Genomic DNA, 23790 nt, shown 5'->3' on the forward strand with positions numbered 1-23790 from the left:
TACAAGATTGGACATCTTGTCATCATACCCATTCTACTATTTACACAGGTTACTTATCCCATAAGGGATATTCCAGAAATTGGACCATTCCACACAGAAACGATATCGAAATGTATTTTGGCTTTATGAAAATGTGCAGGGTGTTTAAGATGCAGGGAATACATTGTTTGCTATCCTGACACTGCCTAGGGTGACAATACCTACTACATATGCGTAGGTGTCGGTATGTGTAGCTGTGTCTGCAACGGACCAGTGGGCCACATACGGGTGGATTTGGTGGACGTTCTGTTATGGGGCTGGGTTGTGTGATGTGGAGGGTATGCTGGGTAGCCCATTATGCAGCCAGGTGTGTTGCATTTGTTATGGCCAGTTCCATCAGGACCAACCTGTGGGTATGTGACGGTGACATATCTATACATTTTGATCGCACATTTCCATGATACATATGTTTGTGGGATTGTGTTCTACACTATGGCCTGTCTGCTCGTCTTGCAGCTGTTTCTCCATGTGTTTGTGTTTATGTCCACTTCACCCGCTGCCCCCTCCTATACCTTTGGTTCACCTTTTCTGCATACGACACAGTATCACCTTTGCGGGTTTTACCATTACCCATCCACCCCTCACATGCAAATTACTCACATCTGATAGCGCACTACTTTTGTTGTTGGGCCATGACACGACCAGAGTAGCACATTGACTGCCCTACAGGTGTCGGGTACCTTTATGGTTGTGTGGACTACCCTGCCATGTTTGCTTCCCATGTGCTATACCTCACACACATAGGTACACGCCCATACTTCACTTTCGTTACTTAGTTGGTATACCCGGGTACTACCCTTTCGGCTGTGTCACATACTAGTTTGGCTTCTACTGATGACTCCCGGGATTTGCACACCTGTTGTACTCATTGGGGGGATGGCACCTTTTCTGATGTCCATGCTATTCCTTCCACATATCTGACTGTTGTGGACAATGCCTCCCCACAGTCTACGGTACTGTTTCCACCTTTTCAATTGGCCGCAATGTAACATTTGCGGTGGACACAACACATTTTCCATGCCGACACATACCCATGGTCAGTTCAGCAGATAGAACTTACAACTCTTGCCTATATCTAAGCTTTAGTCTTGTAGCATTTCAGTGGCTTATTCTTTTTCTTATGACATTTATGTAATATACGTGTGGAGAACAACTGTTTAATGCCACTATTACATGACGCCTGAGGGATAATTATGTCCTATAATCTCTGCACATTTGCCATGTTTACATGCTTGTGTCAGGACACATCTGGTCGCAGCGGTACTGTCGCCACAAAGTGGGACAGGTGGTATTCTTAGTCGATGGTAATGGGTCATACTGTTCCTTTCGCCTACATGTGTCCTTATTGTTGTAGCTGTTTCTATGCTCCTGATTCGTTTACATGTGTATTCTATTCCCTATCACATTTGTTATGTGGGATACAGACATACCTTTTGTATGTGACTATTACATCCCTTGTGGGATATGATTCGGACATGACAGTCACTACATATATCTACATTTCTCCTCGTGTATTTTGTTATGGACACATCTGCACAGCTATGTACCCTCCCTCACATTATGGGTCAGCTGGTGATCCTCTCCATTGGGCTGGACGTACCTCCTGGCGGCGCCCTAACATATGATATGTTTCACTTCCACATGGTATAGCTATAAACACTACGTTGGACCATGGGCACACGGTTTTTCTGTCATTTGTTCAAGGGTAGGGACCTGTTATTCCCTATCGTGCATTTGTATTTGCTTCTTCATTTTCTGTTCGCAGGGACTATCTTGCATGCCTTGTATATGTTTCAGTCTCCACGGACACTGATAGTTGCGAATATTACTGCAGGTGGACTATACTATTCAGCAGTTTAGGTTGCTCATCGACAGCCGACATTGACACGCCTCCCTCCGCAACTTCGGTACGTCCCATGCACTCGCGCATGTTTCCTATGCACGTGGCTGTGGTGGCTGCACGCCTTCATTAATATGCATATGGCGCTACTACTCCATATATACGCCGCACGGCCGGCGCAAGCCTTACACTGGCCTTGCGCCGAGCTTCATGAATCCGGGGGGTTAAGTTTAATGTAAGTGACTTTATTAAACAATTTCAAGGTTGGGGGCTGGCATAATGGTTAAGGTATTTACCTAAGATACACAGAGTACACAGTTTGAATCTCATCTTTGAAAAAAATAAATTGGCTGGCTTAAAATAATCCTTATTGGCAGCAATCTTAGTAATTACCTATGAATCAAATGGGATTATTCTCAATGAGTTGTACCTCACTCAGTAACCTAAATCTTTTTTGATCAGCTTTTGTACTATTTTTGCTTGGGAGACAGGTTTGAAGTATTCATTTTCCTTTCTTTGGTCTTCTGTCTATCTAAACTAGTTAATATATCTGCTGCTGAAAGATATAAGGCATTCACTGCATTTCTGTCCTCATTTGTATAGACGTAGACATTCAGTCTTCTTTGTATAAGTCAGTATCCTTCCAGTTGGGATCCCAGTCCATAAGTCATAAAAATTCCTCTCCCCCTTTTCCTGCACATTACTTCAGCTCTGTTTTCTGCTAGTGACAAACATAAACTTATTCATTCTTTTGCTGAAAACTGGTGATACCTCAAAAAGTACAGTTTTGTACCTACCATAAATGTAGATGTTCGAGGATCCACATTGCTGCAGTCCTAACTATTGGGTAGTCCGCTGTCCAGTCGGCCCGAATACCAGAGTATATGGCTGACGTCGGTCAGGGCGCATTAGACTGACGTCAGTACGTCAGGGTACTAATGCGCATGACCGACGTCATATCCTCAGTCTTTTCTTGCCCCAGATGTCAGAAGACCCTAAAAAGACAAGGCCCAATATACCTGCACCAAAAAATATGTACAATATATACAAAAATATATACAAAAATATCAGCATATAACCTCACCTACACAACCACCCCTAAACAAAGAGGGGAAGAAGGGAGAATTGGACCGCAGCAATGTGGATTCTCGAACATCTACATTTATGGTAGTTACAAAACTGTACTATGTTCATCATTCCACATTGCTGCAGTCCTAACTATTGGGTAGAATCCCAAAGCAGAGGTAAGGGAGGCTGGCAAATCATAAAGAAGCAGGAGCTGACAACATGCCTTGCAAAATAGCTGTGGCAAAACCAGCCCTAGACTTAGAGTAGAGAGGAAGGTGATAATGCTTAGAGAAAGTATGCACTGTACTCCAAGTAGCTGCCTCAAAAATATCATAGTTGCCACCCCTTAGAAATGCTGTTGAAGTGGCAGTAGCCCTAGTGGAATGAGGCCTAATCCCAGCTGGAATCTCCTTGCCATGATGGGAATAACAAAATGCAATGCAAAACCCAATCCACCTAGAAATAGTTTGTTTTGACACAGGCTTGCCCTCTTGAACTCAAAGCAAAAGAAACAAACAACTGCTGAGACTGCCTAAAATCCTTAGTCCTGCTTAAATAATAACGCAATTGCCTGTGTACATCTAAAGTGTGCAAAATCTTTTCCCTTTATTTTGGGGGTCTGCATAAAAGTAGGCAAATGAATAGTTTGGTTTAAAGCCACACTAGAAACCACCTTAGGCATAAAGGAAGGATTAGTACGTAATGATACCCTATCCTTATGGAAAATCAATAAGGGCTCTACTGCCATAAGGGCCTGCAACTCAGACACCCTTCTTGCAGAAGTAATAGCCAACAGAAAAGCAGTCTTCCATGACAAGTATTTCAATTCAGCAGTAGCCGCAGGCTCAAAAGGTTGTAGAGTAAGTTTTTCCAACACAAAATTGAGATCCCAAGCAGGAGTAGGAGCTCTACGTGGGGTCTTATATTCTTTGCCCTCTAAGAAACTGCTTGAACAAAGGATGCGAAAACAATGGTGGGTCACAATCATAGTGAGCTGAAATTGCTGCAGCATGAATCTTAATGGAAGAGAAGGACAAACCTTTGTCCAATAACTCAGTAAGATATTGAAGAGCCACACTCAAATTAGGCTCAGAAATCTCCAAATTCTTTGCTGTACTCCAAAATAAAAACCTCTTCCATTTTTCTCGTGCACTTTCCTTGTACTAGGTCTTCTAGCTTCCATAATCACATTTAAAACTTGTTGAGGAAGTTGAGACCTGCTGTGTTTCAACACAGAATATGCCAGGCTGTTAGATGAAGAGAGTGAAGCTTGACATTGAGCAGATGACCGTCCTTCTGAGATAACAGATGTGGAATCAAAGGTAAAGGCCATGGAGGCTTCACCAGACTCCTCAGTAGTGGGTACCAGTGTTGCCGAGGCCAATCTGGAGCTATTAAAATCATCCTTGGCTTGTCTTGTCTGACCTTTAAGAGCACCTTTGGAAGAAGAGGCAGAGGTGGAAAGGCATACACATGAAGATTTTTCCAACTGAAAGAAAGAGCATCCACTTTCCAAGCTGTGTGATGAAACCCCTTTGTGCAAAACTTTGGCAGCTGGTGGTTTAGTGGAGAAGCTTAACAGATCTATGTCTGGAGTTCCCCATGACACTGTCAATTGCTGAAATACATGAAGATCCAGTTTCCACTCGTGGGGATCCATGATTTGTCTGCTTAACACATCTGCTAAGGAGTTCTGTGCTCCCGGCAGAAACCTTGCCTGAAGAGTTAGTTGCAAGCTGAGCGCAGTCTCCCATAAAATCATTGCTTGCCTGCATAGAGGATAAGAATGTGTTCCCCCTTGTTTGTTGATGTACCACATGACAGTTGTGTTGTCTGTTAGAATCAACACCTGCCCTGGAAGAAGTAACTCCTTGAAAGCCATTAATGCAAACTGGACTGCTAACATCAACTTCATGTTGATATGTAGATGCTGTAGTCTGGCAGGCCCCTTGTCTTGTATCCACTTTCCATTTAGATGAGCTCCCCAAGCAATGTCCGAGGCATCTGTCGTTAAAATCTGACTCGCCTCTGGCTGGGTCACAGAGAGTCCCTTGTTTAGGTGACATTCCTGAGCCCACCACAAAAATTCTTTTTGAAGGCAAGGTATTATTTGAATGACAGTGTCCAAATCCTGGCAGTGCTGTGTCCATACATTTTTGAGATACCATTGCAGCTTCCTCATATGCAGTTTGGCATTGGGAAGCACCAGAATACAAGATGCCATGAACCCTAATGTTTGAAGGACTGTCCTTGCAGTCAGCACGGACTGATGAGATAGTTGATGGAAGTAAAGGGATAGACTCTTGTGTTTGTCCGGGGCTAAAAGGCCATCTGGGCTGCTGTATTCAGTCTCACACCCAGAAAGCACATGTCTTGAGAGGGTACTAGACTGGACTTTATTTCGTTCACAGAATACCCTAGGCATCTTAGCACTGCTATAACATATTCCAGATGCTGTAGAAGGTCTTCCTTTTCTTGAGCCAGAATCAGGCAGTCGTCCAAGTAAGGATAGATTTGAATTCCTTTTAGCCTGAAGTAAGCTATCACTGGAGCCAGAACCTTTGTGAATACTCTGGGCGCAGTAGATAAGCCAAAGGGCAATGCAGAGAACTGATAATGAGAATTTCCAGCTCGAAACGCAGATACTTCCTGCAACTTAGTCTTATAGGCACATGAAGGTAAGCTTCCTTGAGATCTAAAGTTACCATCCAGTGATCTTTGCCCAGCAGAGGTAAAAGCTGTTGTAACGTCAACATCTTGAACTTGGGAATGTCCAGATAAGTGTTGAGGATAGATAAATCCAAAATTGGTCTCCACGTGTTCCCCTTCTTTGGTACTAGGAACAGGCGAGAATAAAATCTAGGCCCCTTTCTGATACAGGGACTGGCTGAATGGCCCCTATTTGGAGTAACAGAGAAATTTGCTTGTGAGCCTCTTCCCTTTGTGGAGGAGGAACGTCTGGCATGCCTTTGAAAGGGGCAATGTATGGAAATAAAACCTGTAACCGTGGTGAATGATATCCAACACCCATCTGTCTTGAGTAATTAAATCCCAATTTTCTTTGAAAAGAGACAGTCTTCCTCCCAAAGGAGCTGCCAGACGAGAATCTACTGGCAGCTGAAAAGGCAGGTCATTGGGTCTGTTTACGAAAGGACTGACCCCTGCCCTCACCAGAAGTCTGAGCAGGTGAACTCCTGTTCTAGGCCTAAAAGAACCTTGAGCTCTGCCCCTACCACGCCTAGACCTACCCCTAGACTGGGAATCATAAGCAGGATATGTCCATCCCTTAGTAGGCCAATTTCTACTAAACTTCGGTGGCTGCACCTGCAAAAAAATCTTTAACAGTTTGCATAGACTTAGCTTTGTCCTCCATTTTCTTTAAAACTGCTTCCACAGGCGAACCAAACAACACATCAGACTGTAAAGGAGCATCCAAAATCCTTGTCTTAACATGCTCAGCTAAATTCTGATCCCTCAACCAGGCATGCCTGCGAAGAACAGAACTAGTGGCAGCCACCCTCGAGGAGGCCTGTACAGCATCAAAACCACATTGCAAAGAATGCTTACCCACTTGTTCAGACACATGAACTAAATCCAGCAACTCTTTACACTCAATACCTTCCGCCAAAGCATCCACCTTAGATTTCAGTTGTGAAAGGAGATAATTTTGATATTTTAGCATGTGAAACTGACAATTCAACGCCTCATGGCTAAAGTGGAAGAAGTATACACTTTCTTTCCCCATCTATCAAAGCCCTTGCCTCTTTATCAGTGGGAACAGGGTTTTAACCACAGAGCCTTAACACCTTTAGGTCCCTGAGAAACAGTTTCCGGGTCTGCCCTAGGACTCTTAAAAGATACTTATGAGCTTCAGGCACCCTATAGTACCTATCAGGTTTAACAGGAGCAGGAGGCAAAGAATCAGGGTTCAGGGAAGCCTCTGCAAAACATCTTCCACCACATTCAACACAGGAGGTATAGCTAAGGGCCTATGCTGGGGTAAAACAAGAATTCCCTAAGCCTTTTCCTGGAATCAGAGTAATCCTGGCCTTCCCATTTAAAGTGCTCCCTCATGGAATGCAGAGTCTCTGAAAATGAGAAATCCTCAGGAGGAGAAGCTGTAGGAGTGGAATCATCCACATCAGAATCAGAATAAGGAGGATACTCCTGCAAATCTTCCGCAGAAGACTCAGAAGCCTCTGAACACTGTTCAAAACTATCAAACTCAGGTTCCACCCTAGGCCTCTTATCAGGGGGGGCATAGAACCTCTAATCATAGTAATCAAATCTTCTGCCATTTTAAGCATATGTTTCTTAGGCACAGAACCTGAAGTGCTAGGAGAAGCCCCACTGAAGCTAAACTTGGCCTACCTCTCAAAGAAGTTTTGGAAACAGAAGGAGAGGCTCTAACTACCTTGGGAAGAGAGGGAAGAACATTTACCTGAGAAGCCCCTTCAGCCTGGCCTACCTCCTGAGAAGGCACATCCTGTAACAGTAAAGTCTCTGCCTGAGACTCCAAAGAAACTCCTGGCAAAACCTCTGGCTCCACTGAGCCTTCCAAAGAACCGCCGGTTCATCAACCCTAGGCTTCGCTGTTTTGTCCTTGCGCTTCTTGACGGGCGCCGGAGCATCCGACGGCATTTTATAATTGCAACGCTTTCCCAAACACTAACCTGGCACAGTCTAACCTTCTCAATAGTGCGTTTGTTAAACCTAGCACAAGAGCGGCATCCAACAACGCCGTGCTCAGGCCCTAAACAAGGTATACACAAGGTATGGTAATCCCTATGAGGTATCTGTTTCCCCACAAGAAATACAGTTATTCACTTTTTCTGACATCCGTTAAATACTGAGGCAAGAAAACCAAAATGTTCCCAACGGGTACTTAGCCAACTCTGATTCGGTCTGAAACTCCGACTTCAGAAAATTTCAGAACGCCAACCTGCACTGCAAAACTGCTTCTGCATCGACCATGCAAAAGACGATATGACGCGGTCATGCGCATTAGTACCCTGACGTACTGACGTCAGTCTAATGCGCCCTGACCGACGTCAGCCATATACTCTGGTATTCGGGCCGACTGGACAGCGGACTACCCAATAGTTAGGACTGCAGCAATGTGGAATGAAGAACATCTCCTGATGTACATTTTGAGGAGTATAACGTATGATAACCTAGTATGGAGACAAATGATGCAATCTCTGTTTACATTTCTGTAAAGTTCTGCTATTTATTTAGTCTGCATAGAAAATGGATTTTACATGTTGCCTTGTCCATTCCAAATAAAAAGAAAAATCATGGTTTGTCTAGAAATCAACTGTTACTTGTGTAGAAAAATCAGGCTTTCTTACACAAAAGCATTTTTAATAACAGCATGTATAATAAAGATATTATGCAGCAATACATCTTACCCAGCCAGACTTCTCCAAACTCCCCAGCTCCAAGTATCTGCTTGAACTTTAGGTTTTCACAAGGAACTTCCCACTCATCATGCCACCATGCCTTCTGTTGGTTTCCTGTATGGCAGGGTTTCACCAGCCGTGTGCAGAGTCCATCTGCCACCTCTGTAAAAAAGAGTGAAAAGACATAGAAGTTATAAGACAGAAGTAATGACCTAATAAATACAGTCTCCAGAGGTACATAACTATTCTGTTAATGAATCACTCTTAGATGTACTGAAAGATTTATGGCACTGTGACTAAGTTAAAAATCTGGTAAACAACAATATTCACAAATGTTCCCCAGGCACATACCTACCTCCTTAAAATCCAGTATTTTATGTATAAGGCATAAATCCTGACACTATTTTATCCTCACTGTTTTGCACAATATTTAATCAAAGCATAATTGACTTACACATTCCTGAGGTTTTAATGATTCACAGCATGTAACCTCTTGCATATACATGTATACAAGCTGGCCAAAAGAGAATGAAATGTCTATGTAGGCTAGTTAATGCATTACAACTGTCCTCCCTGTTTTTTCTTCCTCATCTGTCATCTAATTTCTTTCCCTTTAAAACAGTCTGCAGATTTACATGCCTTCAGGTAACCTTTTCCATTTATCAGGCAACCCCTGAAGCTAGGACTCATAAAACTACACTGTGTGTCAGAGCAAGGCTAGTGCCACATAGCTGGGACCGTGCACAATAAGTGAATATCAAAATGACAACAAACTGTGCATCTAAGTGGCAAGCTATGCTGAACTTTATCACTCAGGTGTGCTGTATATGTAAGTGTTTGCTGTGGAACAAGGTATAGGTACAGAGAGTAATCTGCACTACGGTTGTCTGGAGATTGTACTTGCATATAGCACCTATGTAATATATGTATACTGTAGCTGTTTGAAGGCAACATAGTATCAGAACTGTCTATCACTACATTGTCCTGTACGTCCTAAACAGACATGATGTGTGTACATTCTGTGGGGCCACCTGTAGTAGGCTGCTCTGTATGTAAGTTCACCATTGCAGTCCATTAGCATAAATGATCCCCCACAGGTGAACCTGAAACCATAATGTCATTAAATCTCACCTCTCTCCTGTATATCCCTGTATTCCTTTGTGTAGCGGCACCCCTGCTATATGTATACAGATGTCTTTCCCTACCACTGGTCTGGGTGGGGGGGTCACTGGAGTACCTCATTATCCATCTTAACTCACATTTCTCTGTAAAATTTTCAGTTACACCTAATTCACGGGGGGGGGGGGGTGACATTGAAAATTTTACAGAGGAATGTGAGTTAAGATGGATCATCAGATGTAGAGAGGATAGAACACCAGGATTAAACGACAAAGTCCCTTAAGACCCATCCTTCGAAATAAAAGGCTAACTAAGCCTAAATGAAGGGATGTCTATCACCAATGCTCATCATAGAAGATTTATTGTTTGTTCAGTACCAGTCTAATTTTAAAAATATGCTGGCAAGTGTTGACAACAGTTGCTGCACTATTTTTTAACGTAAATGTGGCAAAGTTAAAAGATATGCAAATGAGTGTTCTAATAATAAGGTATATCCCCTGTCTGTCAGAAACCATGGCAACCCCGATCAGGACGACGAGGGAGATCCGAAAATGATGACACAAACAGATATTACCAGTCAGTGGCAGACCAAGATCCCTTTAGAGAGTGGGTCAGAGAGATTAAAGAACAAGGGGCGAGAGGGCCTACCCGGTGAGGAGAGAGAACAAAGTGTGATATATGGAACAAGGAGCCAGACTGAAACAGAATTTTCAACACAGCGGCTATCAGAAAAAAGGGTGAGATAGAAACGAACAGCTCCAGTGATTCACTCATAATTGTAAGTGTTTATGAGATTTGCACTGATAATAATGTGAGAGACAACAGTAACAACTTTGGCTTTCATGACAATAGTTGTTTGGCTGTCAAATCAATGTCTCAGAAAAGTTTTTAGCCAGCTGATGGCAATGAGAACAAATTGACTGTTTCAGTGGGGGGTGGAGTTCATATGGTGGCAGGATCGGTTACAGAGAATAAAACTGTGAATACCTTCTGTAGCAACGAACTAGTATGCTTTTCAGAAGCACAAAATGACCCGGGTATTGTTATTGTTAATACGAGCATGGCTATACTGAATAATGAGTCAGAACTGGTGTATGATACATTTAGGGGTTCCTTTAATACAGAAATTGCCATGAAAGTTGTAAATGGCTCTAATGAGTGGAGAAATTTTAAGTCAGCTGATGGAAACGAGAATGAATCGAGCGTTTTAGTGGGGGGTGGGTTTCATGTGGTAACCAAAATGGTCACAGACTATAAAATTGTGAATGCCTGCAGTAGCAATGAGGCAGTATGTTTTTCTGAAGCACAAAATGACTCGGCTATTGCTGAAATGGAAGCAGCTACATTGAATAATGAGTCAGAACTGGTGTATGATATATTTAGGGGTTTTGGTAATGCAGAAGTGACCATGAAAGTTGTCAATGACTTTAACGCGTGGACTAATACAATTGTTCAGTATGAAGAGCCACATATTGGTGATGGAGAAAATTTTGACTTGTTAAATATTGACAAGGTGTTTGATATCAGCATGGATATTGATGCACTGGTCCAGGTCATTGTTGTTTCAGATCAAAGAAGAATATTTAATGAACCTAGGGTTATTGTAAATAATAGTTGTGAATATAATGTTTATAATTATTGTAAAAAAGTAACTGATATTGCTTATACTAACCTACTATCCTGTGGCCTAACATCTGTGCCTAGTAGACTGGGAAATGTGGATAAGTTTTAATTGATTTAAAAATGTTCACTCGAAAAATGAATTTATATATCTTTTTTAATAAGGAAGCACTGAATCAGCAGAGGAGTGACTTATCCAAGCCAAGTAAATTTAATCACCCATGCAATAACACAGTAGCAATTTATGAGAAGATTTGTGAGATTGACATTAGGGAAGGATTTAGGAAGGTAAGAAAAGGGAGAAAGGAGGGAGATTCAAATATGAGTGTGGAAGACCAACAAATGCTGTTTGTGTTGGCTGATGGCAAAGACATTCGTATAATGAAGGGTAACGGTGTGATGTTAATGGACAGGAACGATTATATAGACAGTATGACCTTAATGTTGCTGGAAAATACTTACACTGAAGTTAGTTTAAATGAAATCAATATAGCATATCGCAAGCTGCATTTGATGCTTGACAATATGCTATTTCAGGGCCAGATAAATGAATTCATTCACAGTCATTGCCATGGTGGTGCAGTGGTAGCATTGTCGCCTCACAGCAACAGGTTCTCCCATTCAATTCTCGGCTGGAGCGCCTTCTGTGTGGAGTCTGCATGTCCTCCCCGCGGTCGAGTGCCGTTCGCAAGATATGTGTGAATGGGCGTGCCTTCGTTGAAGGTTGGGCATCGGGCTGGCACCTCGGAACTATAAAAATCTACTGCCAATCATTAGCGGACCGGAGTTCTACTGTGGCAACCCCTAACTGGGAAAAGCTGAAAGAAGAAGATCACAGTTATTTGAAAAACGATAACCCCATGATTAGTAATATTTTTGGTATTCCAAAAATACATAAGGGGTTAAGTAATGTGAAATTTAGGCCAATAGTAGATGGCAAGCGTAGCATGACCTGTTTTATGAGCACACTTTTGGATCATCATTTACAGAAGGGTTTGACAGCTTTTTCTTACATCACTAAGGATTCCTGGCATTTTTTAGAAAAATTAAACAGGATTGAAGCTACTGATGCCACCATACTTGTTACAGTGGATGTGTGTAATTTACTTTCCACAATACCACATCGGGAAGGCTTAAACTAGTTGGAACACCATTTAATAAAGTCCAATCTATATGACCACGACCAGATAAATATTTTCATTGTATTAATGGAGGCAGTGTTATTTAACAATTTCCTGTTTTTTGAGGGACATTACTATAAACAAATAACAGGGATAGCTATGGGGGGCGGCTTGTGCCCCCATATATGCTAACTACGTAATGTCATAATGGGAACAGGAGTTTGTTTTTTCAAGTATATTTGGGTCATACGTCAAAAACTACACGCGTTTTCTGGATGATATATTTATTGTCTGGGAAGGTGGTGAGGAAAAGTTAAATGGGTTTTTTGAGTATATCAATAAAACAGCTAGTTTTTTAGCCTTTGCACACAAGCACAGTGAGGATCTGATTTCTTACCTGGATGTCAACTTAAAAATCAATAAAAACAGAATGGAACTGACCTCTGGTATAAATAGAAAGTCAACTTTTTCTAATTCGTACTTAGATTACAGAAATTGACACCCTCACCATCAAAAGAGATCTATAGTCAAGGGACAGATGGTGATGGCGGCCAGAATGGTTAGTGGCAACCATGACTTTCTAAAGGAATTGGAATTTATTATGGGGATGTTTATTAAAAGAGGGTACCCCCTGGAGATGTGTGTGGCTATTAAAGAGGAAGTTGTAAAGAAGAGAAATGATGGCCATTCTTAATGGGACCCCAAGAGATGGGAGTGAGGATATATTATGAAAAAATAGTAGGCAATAGCAAAATAATTTTCAAGACAGGTTGATTTTTGTTACCACATTCAATCAGGATTCAGATTGGGTTACCCATGTGGTTACCAAAAATTGGGGGTTGTTGCAGGTTGATAAGATTGCTGAGAAAAAGAACGGCAAGCACATACGATGTGTTTTTAGAAAGGACAGATCCATCAAAAACATTTTGGAAATGGAAAATCCCAAGGTTAATTGTGACAATAGGCCCATGGGGAATTTTAAATGTGGTAGATGCAATATTTGTAAGTACATTATGGTTACCAGTAGTAATTTAATTTTAAATGGATATATTATATCAATTTGTGGAAATTATAATTGTTATTCCCAAAACGTGGTATATTTGGCCAAATGCCAACTATGTTTGGCATTTTATATCGGGAAGACTTGTTGGTGGCTTAGGGAAAGAGTTAAAGAGCATATAGTGGACATTCAAAATGCCAAAGTCACTACTGCTTTAGCTAGGCATGTTGTGCACTGCCAAGGGCATGAATTTAAATTTTGTGTCATTCAAGAAATTGTAAAGGATGCACAGGGCAGGGTGTTAGATGTCCATTTGGATATTGCCGAATTACAATGACAATTACGTTTGGATACCACAGTCTTTCCCAGTATAAATGAGAACATTAGTATAGCTCCAGTTTTAAAATAAAAACACATATTGGGATAGAAATATATGCAATTTATACACGATTGAACATATAAATATGTTTTTATAATTTTTATAACTTTTTTTATAACCTAGTAAGTTTTTTAACACAATAGTATTCTGATGTTTTAATATTTAGCTGACATTGTATTGTAATGTGGTTTTGTGGTCAACTTTTTGCTGTGAATAATGTACTGCACTGGTCTTTTAAATAAGTAGGTATTAATTACAAATGGATGGGGATGTAAGTGATATAAAAGGGGTGCATAGTCATTTAAGATTAGTTCTGATGTAACAGGACGAAACCTAGGTAAACTTGTCTTTTTCATCATGCTGCAATAAAGGTTTGGTTCTAGCTCTGTGCATCAGCTGCATTCTTCTTTTCCTTGTTGGAATTTGTCATTTGTTATTTCCAGAGATGTACTAGTGTACTGCAGGACCTGTGAGCAGTGCCAAAAGGTAGACAAGGTAGGAGACAAGGTGAAAGCTCCTTTGATGCTTCTGCCTCTGACTGAGGAGCCATTTCAGAGGGTAGTGTGATGCCCGTGCCCTGGCCCATCAATCAAGGAGCCTCAATCCTCACCACTAATACCAGTGAGGGGCATCTCATATAGGAGGAAAGGATAACAAATACACACAGTAAAGTGCAATTTCCCTTAAGAGCACACACAGATCACAGTCGGTCCAGGACTGGTCACCCCCTTGCTCTCCAGATCCCCAATAAGACTCCCCACTGGCACAGCTATAGGGTCCAGATCTCAGCTTAGTGGGCAGGCTAAAACCTCCAGCACCCTCTCTGTCCAACCAGTGCTTCATGTCCCTGCCCAAGTAGCTCACACACACACACACACACACACACACACACACACACACACACACACACACACACACACACACACACACACACACACACACACACACACACACCCACACACACACACACACACATGCACACACACACCTTCAGAAAAGGTTATACAACCACACAGACACTCCTGGGGAAGGCTGGCACAGGTTCTCTAGGTGTGCCCCTTTTCTGCCCAGTCTAAAATGTAGTACCACTTGCCACCATCCACTAATATTTATCAGCTATTAAAAGGCCCTTAAAAGGGTGTCCAATTATTACTGTGCTATATTATTATCCAATTGGTAGTATAGTCCATGGCTAAAGCTATTGGAGTGCCTTTGTACAATTTTACAGAAGGCATGCAGGTAATCTAAAGAGCTTAAATTATCTCTACAAAAACAGCCACAGTTGAAAAGGTTTAAAATATTTAATAATAAATAGTCAAAACACAAGACAATACTTTTTACTACACAGTGCTAGTCAAGAGTTCAGAGATCACAGAGAAATACTTCAAATAATTCAATAGTACAGTTCTGACATCACAGAAAAACAGTCTAATCTTTCTAGTTTCTAGCTATCTCTAAGAGAAAACACAAATCTAAGATAAACTTACATATAGAGCAAGACAGTGCTGAGTTGGATGGTCAAGACAAAAATGCTTAATGCTCTCTGATTCTCTCTGTTTTTAAAATCACATTCCTGTTTCACATTATATCATTCTTCACATGTCCCCGGGTTCCCAGGCTAACAGAAACTATGTTTACATTCTTCATCTCTGGGCAGAAACCAGAGCAATAAAGGACATTTATGCATGCAAATTCTGGCCATTAACTCCAGCCTTACAACAATAGCAAGACTTCCTTCATCTAGACTGACCAGAGCCATGTTTACATCAAAGGGTCACAACATGCTTTCCTTGGTCAGTAGAGTGCATTGTTGAAACAGTGATTTCAGTTCCACATGTAACACTATTTTTACCATTTAAGACAACAAGCCTGTAGTTTGCATTAATATTTACAGATGACAGAATGATCTCCAAAATTCTATCTGGCTAGGCTGGCAGCCTTCATCTATCTCCACCCAAGCTTCACATATCTCCCCCCTGGAGAACTCAATTGACCCTTGAGAGGTTTAGGTCTGTCTGAGTATACCTTACCCCATTCCCTGTCTTGACAGCCCATCTGCATTGCTAATCCCACTGCGGTGCTGCACTGACATATATGCCTGCAACCCTAGCAACTTAGCATTTTGCTGCTGGCTCTGCTAACCATGTTCGGGGGGTGTGATCTGTCATAACAATGAATTTCCTTCCATACAGATAAGGCTGAAGTTTCTGCAGTGCCCACACTATGCCTAGACATTACTTTTCTACAGCTACATAGCATTCCTCCCTGGGTTGGAGCCTACAATTGAGATAAACCACTGGGTGCTCTACCTCCTCTGAAGAAATCTGGCTAAGTACAGCCCCCACCCAATGGTTCAAAGCATCCACCTGCACAACAAAATCTTTGCTGTCATTTGGACTGGCTAACATGGGGGCCCTCCCAAAGCTTCTTTATGCAACTGGAATGCCTGCTCACATGCTGGGTTCCACACTACCTTATCTGGCCTGTTCTTTCTTGTCAGGTCTGTGAGGGGAGCAGCTATGGTACTATAACTGGGGACAAACTTTCTGTGGTACCCTGCTGTCCCTAAAAATGCCCTCATCTGCTTTTTTTGTAACAGGTGCAGGCCATGCCTGAATGGCTTCCACTTTGGCAGGTTCTGGCCTTATCTTACCACTCCCCACTCTATGTCCTAGGTAGGAGACCTCTGCCATACCCACCTGACATTTGCTCGGCTTAATGGTCAACCCTGCCCTTTGTAGTCTGCCTACCACCTCCCTGACATGCTGAGGGTGCTCTGGTCAGGAATTGCTGTAGATGGCAATATCATCTAGGTAAGCAAGGAAAACCCTCCTGCTCCTGCTAGGATATTATGTACCAGCCTCTGGAAAGTTGTTGGGGCATTCTTCATCCCAAAGGGCATCTTTGTGAACTCATACAAGCCAAAAGGAGTCACAAAGGCTGACATCTGTCTAACACTGGGAGTCAAGGGCACCTGCCAGTAACCCTTGGTAAGATCAGTGGTTGTAAGATACTTAGCCCCACCCAGCTGCTCTATGGCCTCATCTGTCCTAGGCATGGGGTAAGCATCCAACTTTGTGTGACTGTTTAATTTCCTGTAGTCCACACAGAACCTGATGCTGCCATCCTTTTTTGGCAGCAGCACCACTGGGGAGGCCCAGGGTCTGTTGGAGTCTTGAATCACCCCTAGTTCCAGCATCTCCTGTACCTCCTCTGTCAGAGTCTGTTTGACTCCCTCAGGCACTCTATAAGGAGCCTGCCTAATAGGCCTTTGGGGTCCTGTGTCCACCTGTTGCTGCCCCAGGTGGGTGCACCCTGGCTTCCCAGTGAACATGTCCCCAAATTCCTGCAACACTGCTCGGATTTCTCAAACCTGGATAGGGGATAGCTGCTGGGACATTGCTACCCCTTCCATTGTGGTGTCAGCCTGAGCCTCCCTGAGGAGATCAATCCCCAGATCTCCCTCAGACTCCTCCTGCAATCCACTGCAAATGCTCAGCACAAGGGCCTCCCTATCATGGTAAGGTGTCATCACGTTAACATGGAACAATTTGTGCCCCTGCAGTTTGCCTAGCAGATCCACCATGTAGTTAACATCACTTACCTATCTTACCACCTTGTAAGGTCCCTCCCAAGCTGCTTGCAGTTTGTTGTGTCTGACAGGAATGAGAACCATTACCTGCTGCCCCACAGCATACTCTAGCTTGAGCTTTCCTGTCATACCACACCTTTTTCTGTTGTCGGGCTTCTGCCAGGTTCCTCTGGGCCAAGCCCATGAGTTCCCTGAACTTTATCCTGAGGTTTAGAATGTATGCCACAACAGACTCCTTGTGAGACTCACACTCACCTTCCCACACATCTCGAATTACATCTAGCGGTCCCCTCACCCTATGCCCATACAGCAACTCAAAGGGTGAAAAACCTGTGGATTCCTGGGGAACCTCTCTGTAAGGAAACAACAGATGGGGCAAATATTTGACCCACTCCCTCTTAAACAGATCTGTAATTGCACGTAGCATAGACTTGATTGTAGAGTTTAACCTCTCAACAAGACCATTAGTCTGGGGGTGGTCTTCATGTACTTCACCCCATAGGACTTCCACAGACAAGCCAGTAGGTCTGACATGAAATTGGCACCTCTGTCAGTCAGTATTTCTTCTAGGAAACCTACCCTGCTGAAAATCTCTAGCAAAGCATTTGCCACCTTCTCTGCCTCAATGGAGTACAAAGCCACTGCCTCAGGGAATTGTGTATCATAATCTACTACCACTAGGATATACTTTTTCCCTGTGGAACTTTCGTTACTCAGAGGACCCACAATATCCATAGTTACCCTCAGAAATTGCTCCTCAATCACAGGCAAAGGCATCAAAGGAGCTCTCACCTTGTCTCCTGCCTTGACTACCTTTTGGCACTGCTCACAGGTCCTGCAGTACCCTGGTACATCTCTGGAAATTCCAGGTCAATAGAAGTTCTGCACAATATGCCTCTTTGTACATTTTATGCCCATATGACCCGCAAAGGGAATATCGTGGTCTATGGCTAGAAGTGCCAGATGGTAGGCTCTAGATATTACCAACTGCTGTACTCTCTCACCTTCTAGCCCTCCCTCAGGGGTCCACTCTCTGTATAGTAGCCCTTTGTCCCAGTATACAGATTCCCCCTTTCTTTTAGAATCAGATGCCTCCCTAGCTACCTGCCTCAGGCCTTGCAAGGGAGGGTCTGAGAGCTGAGTCTGTCTCATCTCTCTCCTTGTAACCCTTCTCAGCTCCCCTTCAACAGGAAGTCTGGCATTCTCTGACAGTGGTGCCTCACTGTCAGCTTGGGTACTACTACTCACCTCTACCTTTGCAGTCACTCTGTCTAAGGGACCATCAGTACCCACAAGCAAGCTGTGGCTCACTTTCAGTCTCACTGCTACAGAGTAGCTCCCTCCCTGAAGTAACCACCTCGCCAGTCCTGGCTGCAAGTATGCAGTCTGTCTGGGTCTCCCCCAGGCTACCAGACTCACATGCTTGTCTCCTAGCCTGACTGCGTGTAACTGCATAAGCACATGGTACTGCATCATCCAAATCCTTTCCTCTCAGGACATCTGCAGGATGGTAGTTTAGCACCCCTGTTGTCTCAAGACAACCAACTATTCGCATTTTGTCTTTCCCACTTACTGGCTCCCTCACCTTTGGTTCCCCACCTTGCCTCCATGAACACTTGTATGCCACATGGCCCCACTGGTTGCATTCAAAACATTTAACCCTAGCTCCTGGATGTGTACCTGGACTAGTGGCTTCCCCTGCTACTGGTAGATTCTGCTGGGTCAGTCTGTGCTGCCCACCATGGGTTCCTTTAGATGCATCAGCAGTACTGGAGATCCCCTTCCTGTGCAGGGCTGCCCTGCTTGTCAGGTATACGTCTCCATTCTTCCCCAACTCATCTGAAGTAGCACATTGTCTATCAGCTAACCAGATCCTCATGTCCTTGGGCAAAGTGTTAAGGGCTTGTTCCCTCACCAAAAGGTCTGCCAGTCGTTCAAAAGTGGTGACTTGAAATTCACTCACCCACCTATGGAAATAAGTGCTCAATTCAACAACATATTCACACACACTTTCATCTGCCTTGCGTCTATGCTCATGAAACTTTTTCCTATACATTTCAGGTGTTGGCTTAAACTGTTCTAAAAGACATTTCTTTACAGCAGTATAATCAAAATATGAATCGTCAGACATTTTGGACAGAATAGTTACAGCTTTACCATGGAGTAAGGTGGTCAGGAACCGTACCCAGAGCCCTTGGTCAACTTCATACTGTTTACATACCCTCTCAATCATATGAATGAAACTATCAAAATGATCCCCCCCTTTAAACTGCAGAAGACATTTACTGACCATTTGTGCTTCTGGGGTCCAGTTACTCCCTTCCCCATTACCTCCATGACTCTGGCGAAGAGTCAGCATCTCCTTCTCATGCTGCCTCTGCCTCTCTTGTTCCTCAGCTTGCAGATGTAACAGTTTCTCATTCTCCTCAGCCTGCAAACATCACAGTCTCTCATTTGCTTCTAATTCCACACACCTGGCCTCCAACTCAAGTCTCTTTAGCTTCAGCTGGATTTTTAAGTCCACTGCAGAAAGGATGAGCTGTCCATTCTCAGAGGGAATTATATGTCCACTGCCAGTCTGACCATCCTCCTGGTTGCTGTTTTCTGATGCAGCTGTAAACAAGGCTGCAGTCAGGTCTGCCTTAGTCAGGTTTTCATCCACCAGTCCCCTAGCCTGGCACAACTCTGCCAGCTGGCTCCTTGTCAGCTTTCCATACTCCTATACTGACATGCTGCCTGTTCACCCTGACTAACTAAGCTAACAAAAGAAATAAAAAATTGTGATCTGAACTCTGAGTATTCACTGCATGGCTGTTGTAGAGTAAAACACACCTTCAAAGCTCACTGTACACAAGCTACAGGAGTCACTCTATCCACACCACTACAAGCCAATTAGTATTTGCCAACTAATTAATATGTGATGTGGATATCCCACCACTGCCAAACACAAATGTGAGGATATCTCAACCACTGCCACCAATTAATATGTGAGGATATCCCAACCACTGCCACCAATTAATATGTGATGCCCCTTGCCCTGGCCCAGCAATCAAGGAGCCTCAATCCTCACCACTAACACCAGAGAGGGCATATCTTATATGAGGAAAGGATAACAAATATACACAGTAAAGTGCAATTTCCCTTAAGAGCACACAGAGATGTCAGTCCAGGGCTGGTCGTGCCTTTGCTCCCCAGAACCCCAATAAGACTCCTTAATGGCACAGCTGTAGGGTCCAGATCTCAGCCTAGTGGGCAAGCTAAAACCTGTAGCACCCTCTCTGTCCAACCAGTGCTTCATGTCCCCGCCCAAGTAGCTGACACACACACACACACACACACACACACACACACACACACACACACACACATGCACTTTGAGATAAGAGTTTATGTAACCACACAGACACTTCTGGGGAAGGCTGGCACAGGTTCTCCAGATGTGCCCTTTTAACCCAGACTATACAGTAGTATCAGCTGCCACCACCCACTAATATTTATCAGCTACTCAAAATACCATTAAAAGGGTGTCCAATTATTACTGTGCAATATTATTATCCAATTGGTAGATGTGACTAAACAGTCTCAAGGCTTATTAGAGTGACCTGGTACAAGACCCTTATATACATGCAATGTACTCTTAGAGCTTAACTTATATCTACACAACACCAGCCACAGTTATAAGGTTTTAAAATATTTAATAATAAATAATTAAAAACCACAAGATAATATTTCTACTACACAGTCAGTGCTAGTCAAGAGTTCAGAGATCATACAACAATACTTAAAATAATTTAGGAGTACAATTCTGACATAACAGAAAAACACAGTCTAAACTTTCTAAATTCTAGCTATCTCTAAAAGAAAACACAATTCTAACATACTACTTACATAAAGAGAGCATAAGGCAGTGCTGAGTTGGATGTTCAAGACAAAAATGCTTAATGCCTTCTAATTCTCTCTGTTTAAATTGAAAATGCAGTTCTGCTAAAACATTACATCATTTCACACTTTCCTGGTGTTCCCAGGCTGACAGAATCTGCATTTAAATTATTTTACACTTAGAGCAATAAAGGACATTCCACATGTAAATTCTGGTCATTAACTTTAGCCTTAAAACAATAGGCAGGAAGCCTTCATCCAGATGGACTGCAGCTGACTTTAGATCAAAGGGTCACAGCATGCTTTTACTGTGTCAGTAGAAAGCACTGTTGCCACATTTTTGTAACAATATTTTTTTCATTTAAGACAACAAGCCTGTGATTCACATTCATATTTAAAAATGATAGAATTATGTATAAAATTCTATCTGGCTAGGCTGGCAGCCTTCACCCTTCTCTACTAGTCTTCACATATACAACCACACAGACACTACTGGGGAAGGCTGGCACAGGTTCTCAAGCTGTGCCCCTTTTCTGCCCAGTCTAAAAGGTAGTACCACTTGCCACCACCCACTAATATTTATCAGCTAGTCAAAGGCCCTTAAAAGGGTGCCCAATTATTACTGTGCAATATTTTTATTCAATTGATAGTATAGCCCATGGCTAAAGCTATTGTAGTGACTTTGTACAATTTTACCAAAGGCATGCACGTACTCTAAAGAGCTTAAATAATCTCTACAAAAACAGCCAGAGTTGAAAGGGTTTAAAATATTTAATAGTAAATAGTGAAAACACAAGACAATACTTTTTACTTTTATATTTAAAATCCCTCCCTATTTTGGGGGCTTTGTCCTCTCATTATTTTAAGCTTTGTCAAGATATTTTGCTCTTAAGAGGTTAAGAGGTATGGCTACTACCCATTGCTGAAAACCAAACTACCACTCAGATAAAAATCTACTCCCTGAGAAACAGCCAAGCGTATATGCTCACTATAGACCATGCCTTAAGCTACCCATTGGAGAAAAAGCTTTCTCTAGATTAGGGACATCCCCATGAAACATCACACTAACTGATATTAAAAACAATAAAATCCAACAGCCCTTGAGGAAAGCACTTAAGGAATTCCTATCTCAGGATGTCAAGTGTTTTTGCTTCTGTGATGCTGGTTAAACCAGCATTATCATTCATATACTGCATTACTGTATCTTTCAACTTTTCCTCAAATGTTGTATTGCTTTTTAATGTATCAACTTTCTTCTATATATATATATATATATATATATATATATATATATATATATATATCTATAGTACATAGTGTAAGTATCATCTGTAAATATTGTGTTGAGTCCTCTCTAAAGTTGTAAGGTAATTGGTTTATTGCTATTTTTGGTGCATTGCTCTGATTCTTTTTGTACCTTTTGTACCCAAGTAGTGACTGAAAAGGGTCTCTGGACTAGGTCACCCATCTGGTTATCAAATTGTAAAATATAATTAAAAAATAAAAAATATCATTGCTTTCAGTTAAGAATATAACAATATTTATTTCCATTTAGATTCTATTCTTCAGAGACTTTCATCTGCCAGAAATGGCAGACACCTTGAAGCCTACAGATGGACAATCCTTTCAAAAACACTACCGGGCAGACAAATCATTACACATCTTAAAACTGTGCCTGGGGATTAGGGTTCTATTATAGTAATGCACTTAAAGAAAAACATGTAAATAGGTTTTCTAATTATAAAGTGATGACCTGGAATTCATGCTGACAGTTTGACACCTTTCTGCTAAATGCCATTTTAGTGAAAATATTTTATCTAAAACAATGCCAGCAAACCTCGGAACAAATCTTTTTGACAAGGATGAAAGTGTCCACAGCCTCCGTGTGGGGGGACTCCCCCAACAACCCAGAATTTCAATATACCTAATCCAAGGTCACATAACAGTAGAGGAAATGAAATTCTCCACTATCACTGAAAGTGTTTTGGAAAAACATGTTTTTCTGAAACATTATTCAGTAAAATTGCCTTAGACAAAAAAATACACATTCTCATGATGTTTAACACATTAAGGCATATGTTGTTCTGCAGATAAAGCTGCATAACTGCTGGTGCTGTTATTCATTCAACAGAAAAATACAGCAACTATTAAAATATGCATTTTGCAGACAGAAAAAGGCACTGTATCATATCATGTGATATGCCAACCTAAGAGTTTGCACAGATGTCCATCTCTGCAGTGCTGTTAGTCATGATGTGGTCTCTACAGCTTGGCTGTTCATCCAACTTTCTGTGTAAAAATGTAGTGACACACATTTAAGAAGCCTGGCCATATCTGGCCAATCTGATAAACTTCCAGTAATAGCTTGACAGTATATTTCAGATTAATTCATCCATACAATATATCAGGTCACATCTGACTCCTATAGTGATACTATGAGCAGCTTTTACCATCCACAGAGTTTAGTAAGCAAGTAGGGATTACAAACAGGTTTTCAGCATTTTCTTCCACATCACACATAAGCAGACACACACACACACACACACACACACACACACACACCCACACACACACACACACACACACACACACCAGCAGAAAAAATCAAATCATGGTTCATTCCTCCAAACACACACACACTCATCCTCCATTAAAAAAAATAAAATCAAGTCATGGTTCATCCCCACACACACACACACACACACACACACACACACACACACACACACAC

The 23790-nt window shown here is 42.2% G+C and overlaps 1 protein-coding gene across 2 annotated transcripts in view; it reads right to left on the minus strand.

Moving 5' to 3' along the window:
• LOC122811896 (proto-oncogene tyrosine-protein kinase LCK-like) overlaps nt 1–23790 on the minus strand; it is a 1092777-nt gene that overhangs the window by 761477 nt on the left and 307510 nt on the right. For both annotated transcript variants that reach the window (XM_044084047.1, XM_044084056.1), the window contains one exon: nt 8359–8511. In XM_044084047.1, coding sequence (XP_043939982.1) covers nt 8359–8511 — 153 coding nt within the window. The remainder of the gene's footprint in view (nt 1–8358; nt 8512–23790) is intronic.

Source organism: Protopterus annectens, chromosome 1.part1 (genome assembly GCF_019279795.1).
Source record: "Protopterus annectens isolate FY-2018-M chromosome 1.part1, PAN1.0, whole genome shotgun sequence".
Taxonomy (NCBI): domain Eukaryota; kingdom Metazoa; phylum Chordata; order Ceratodontiformes; family Protopteridae; genus Protopterus; species Protopterus annectens.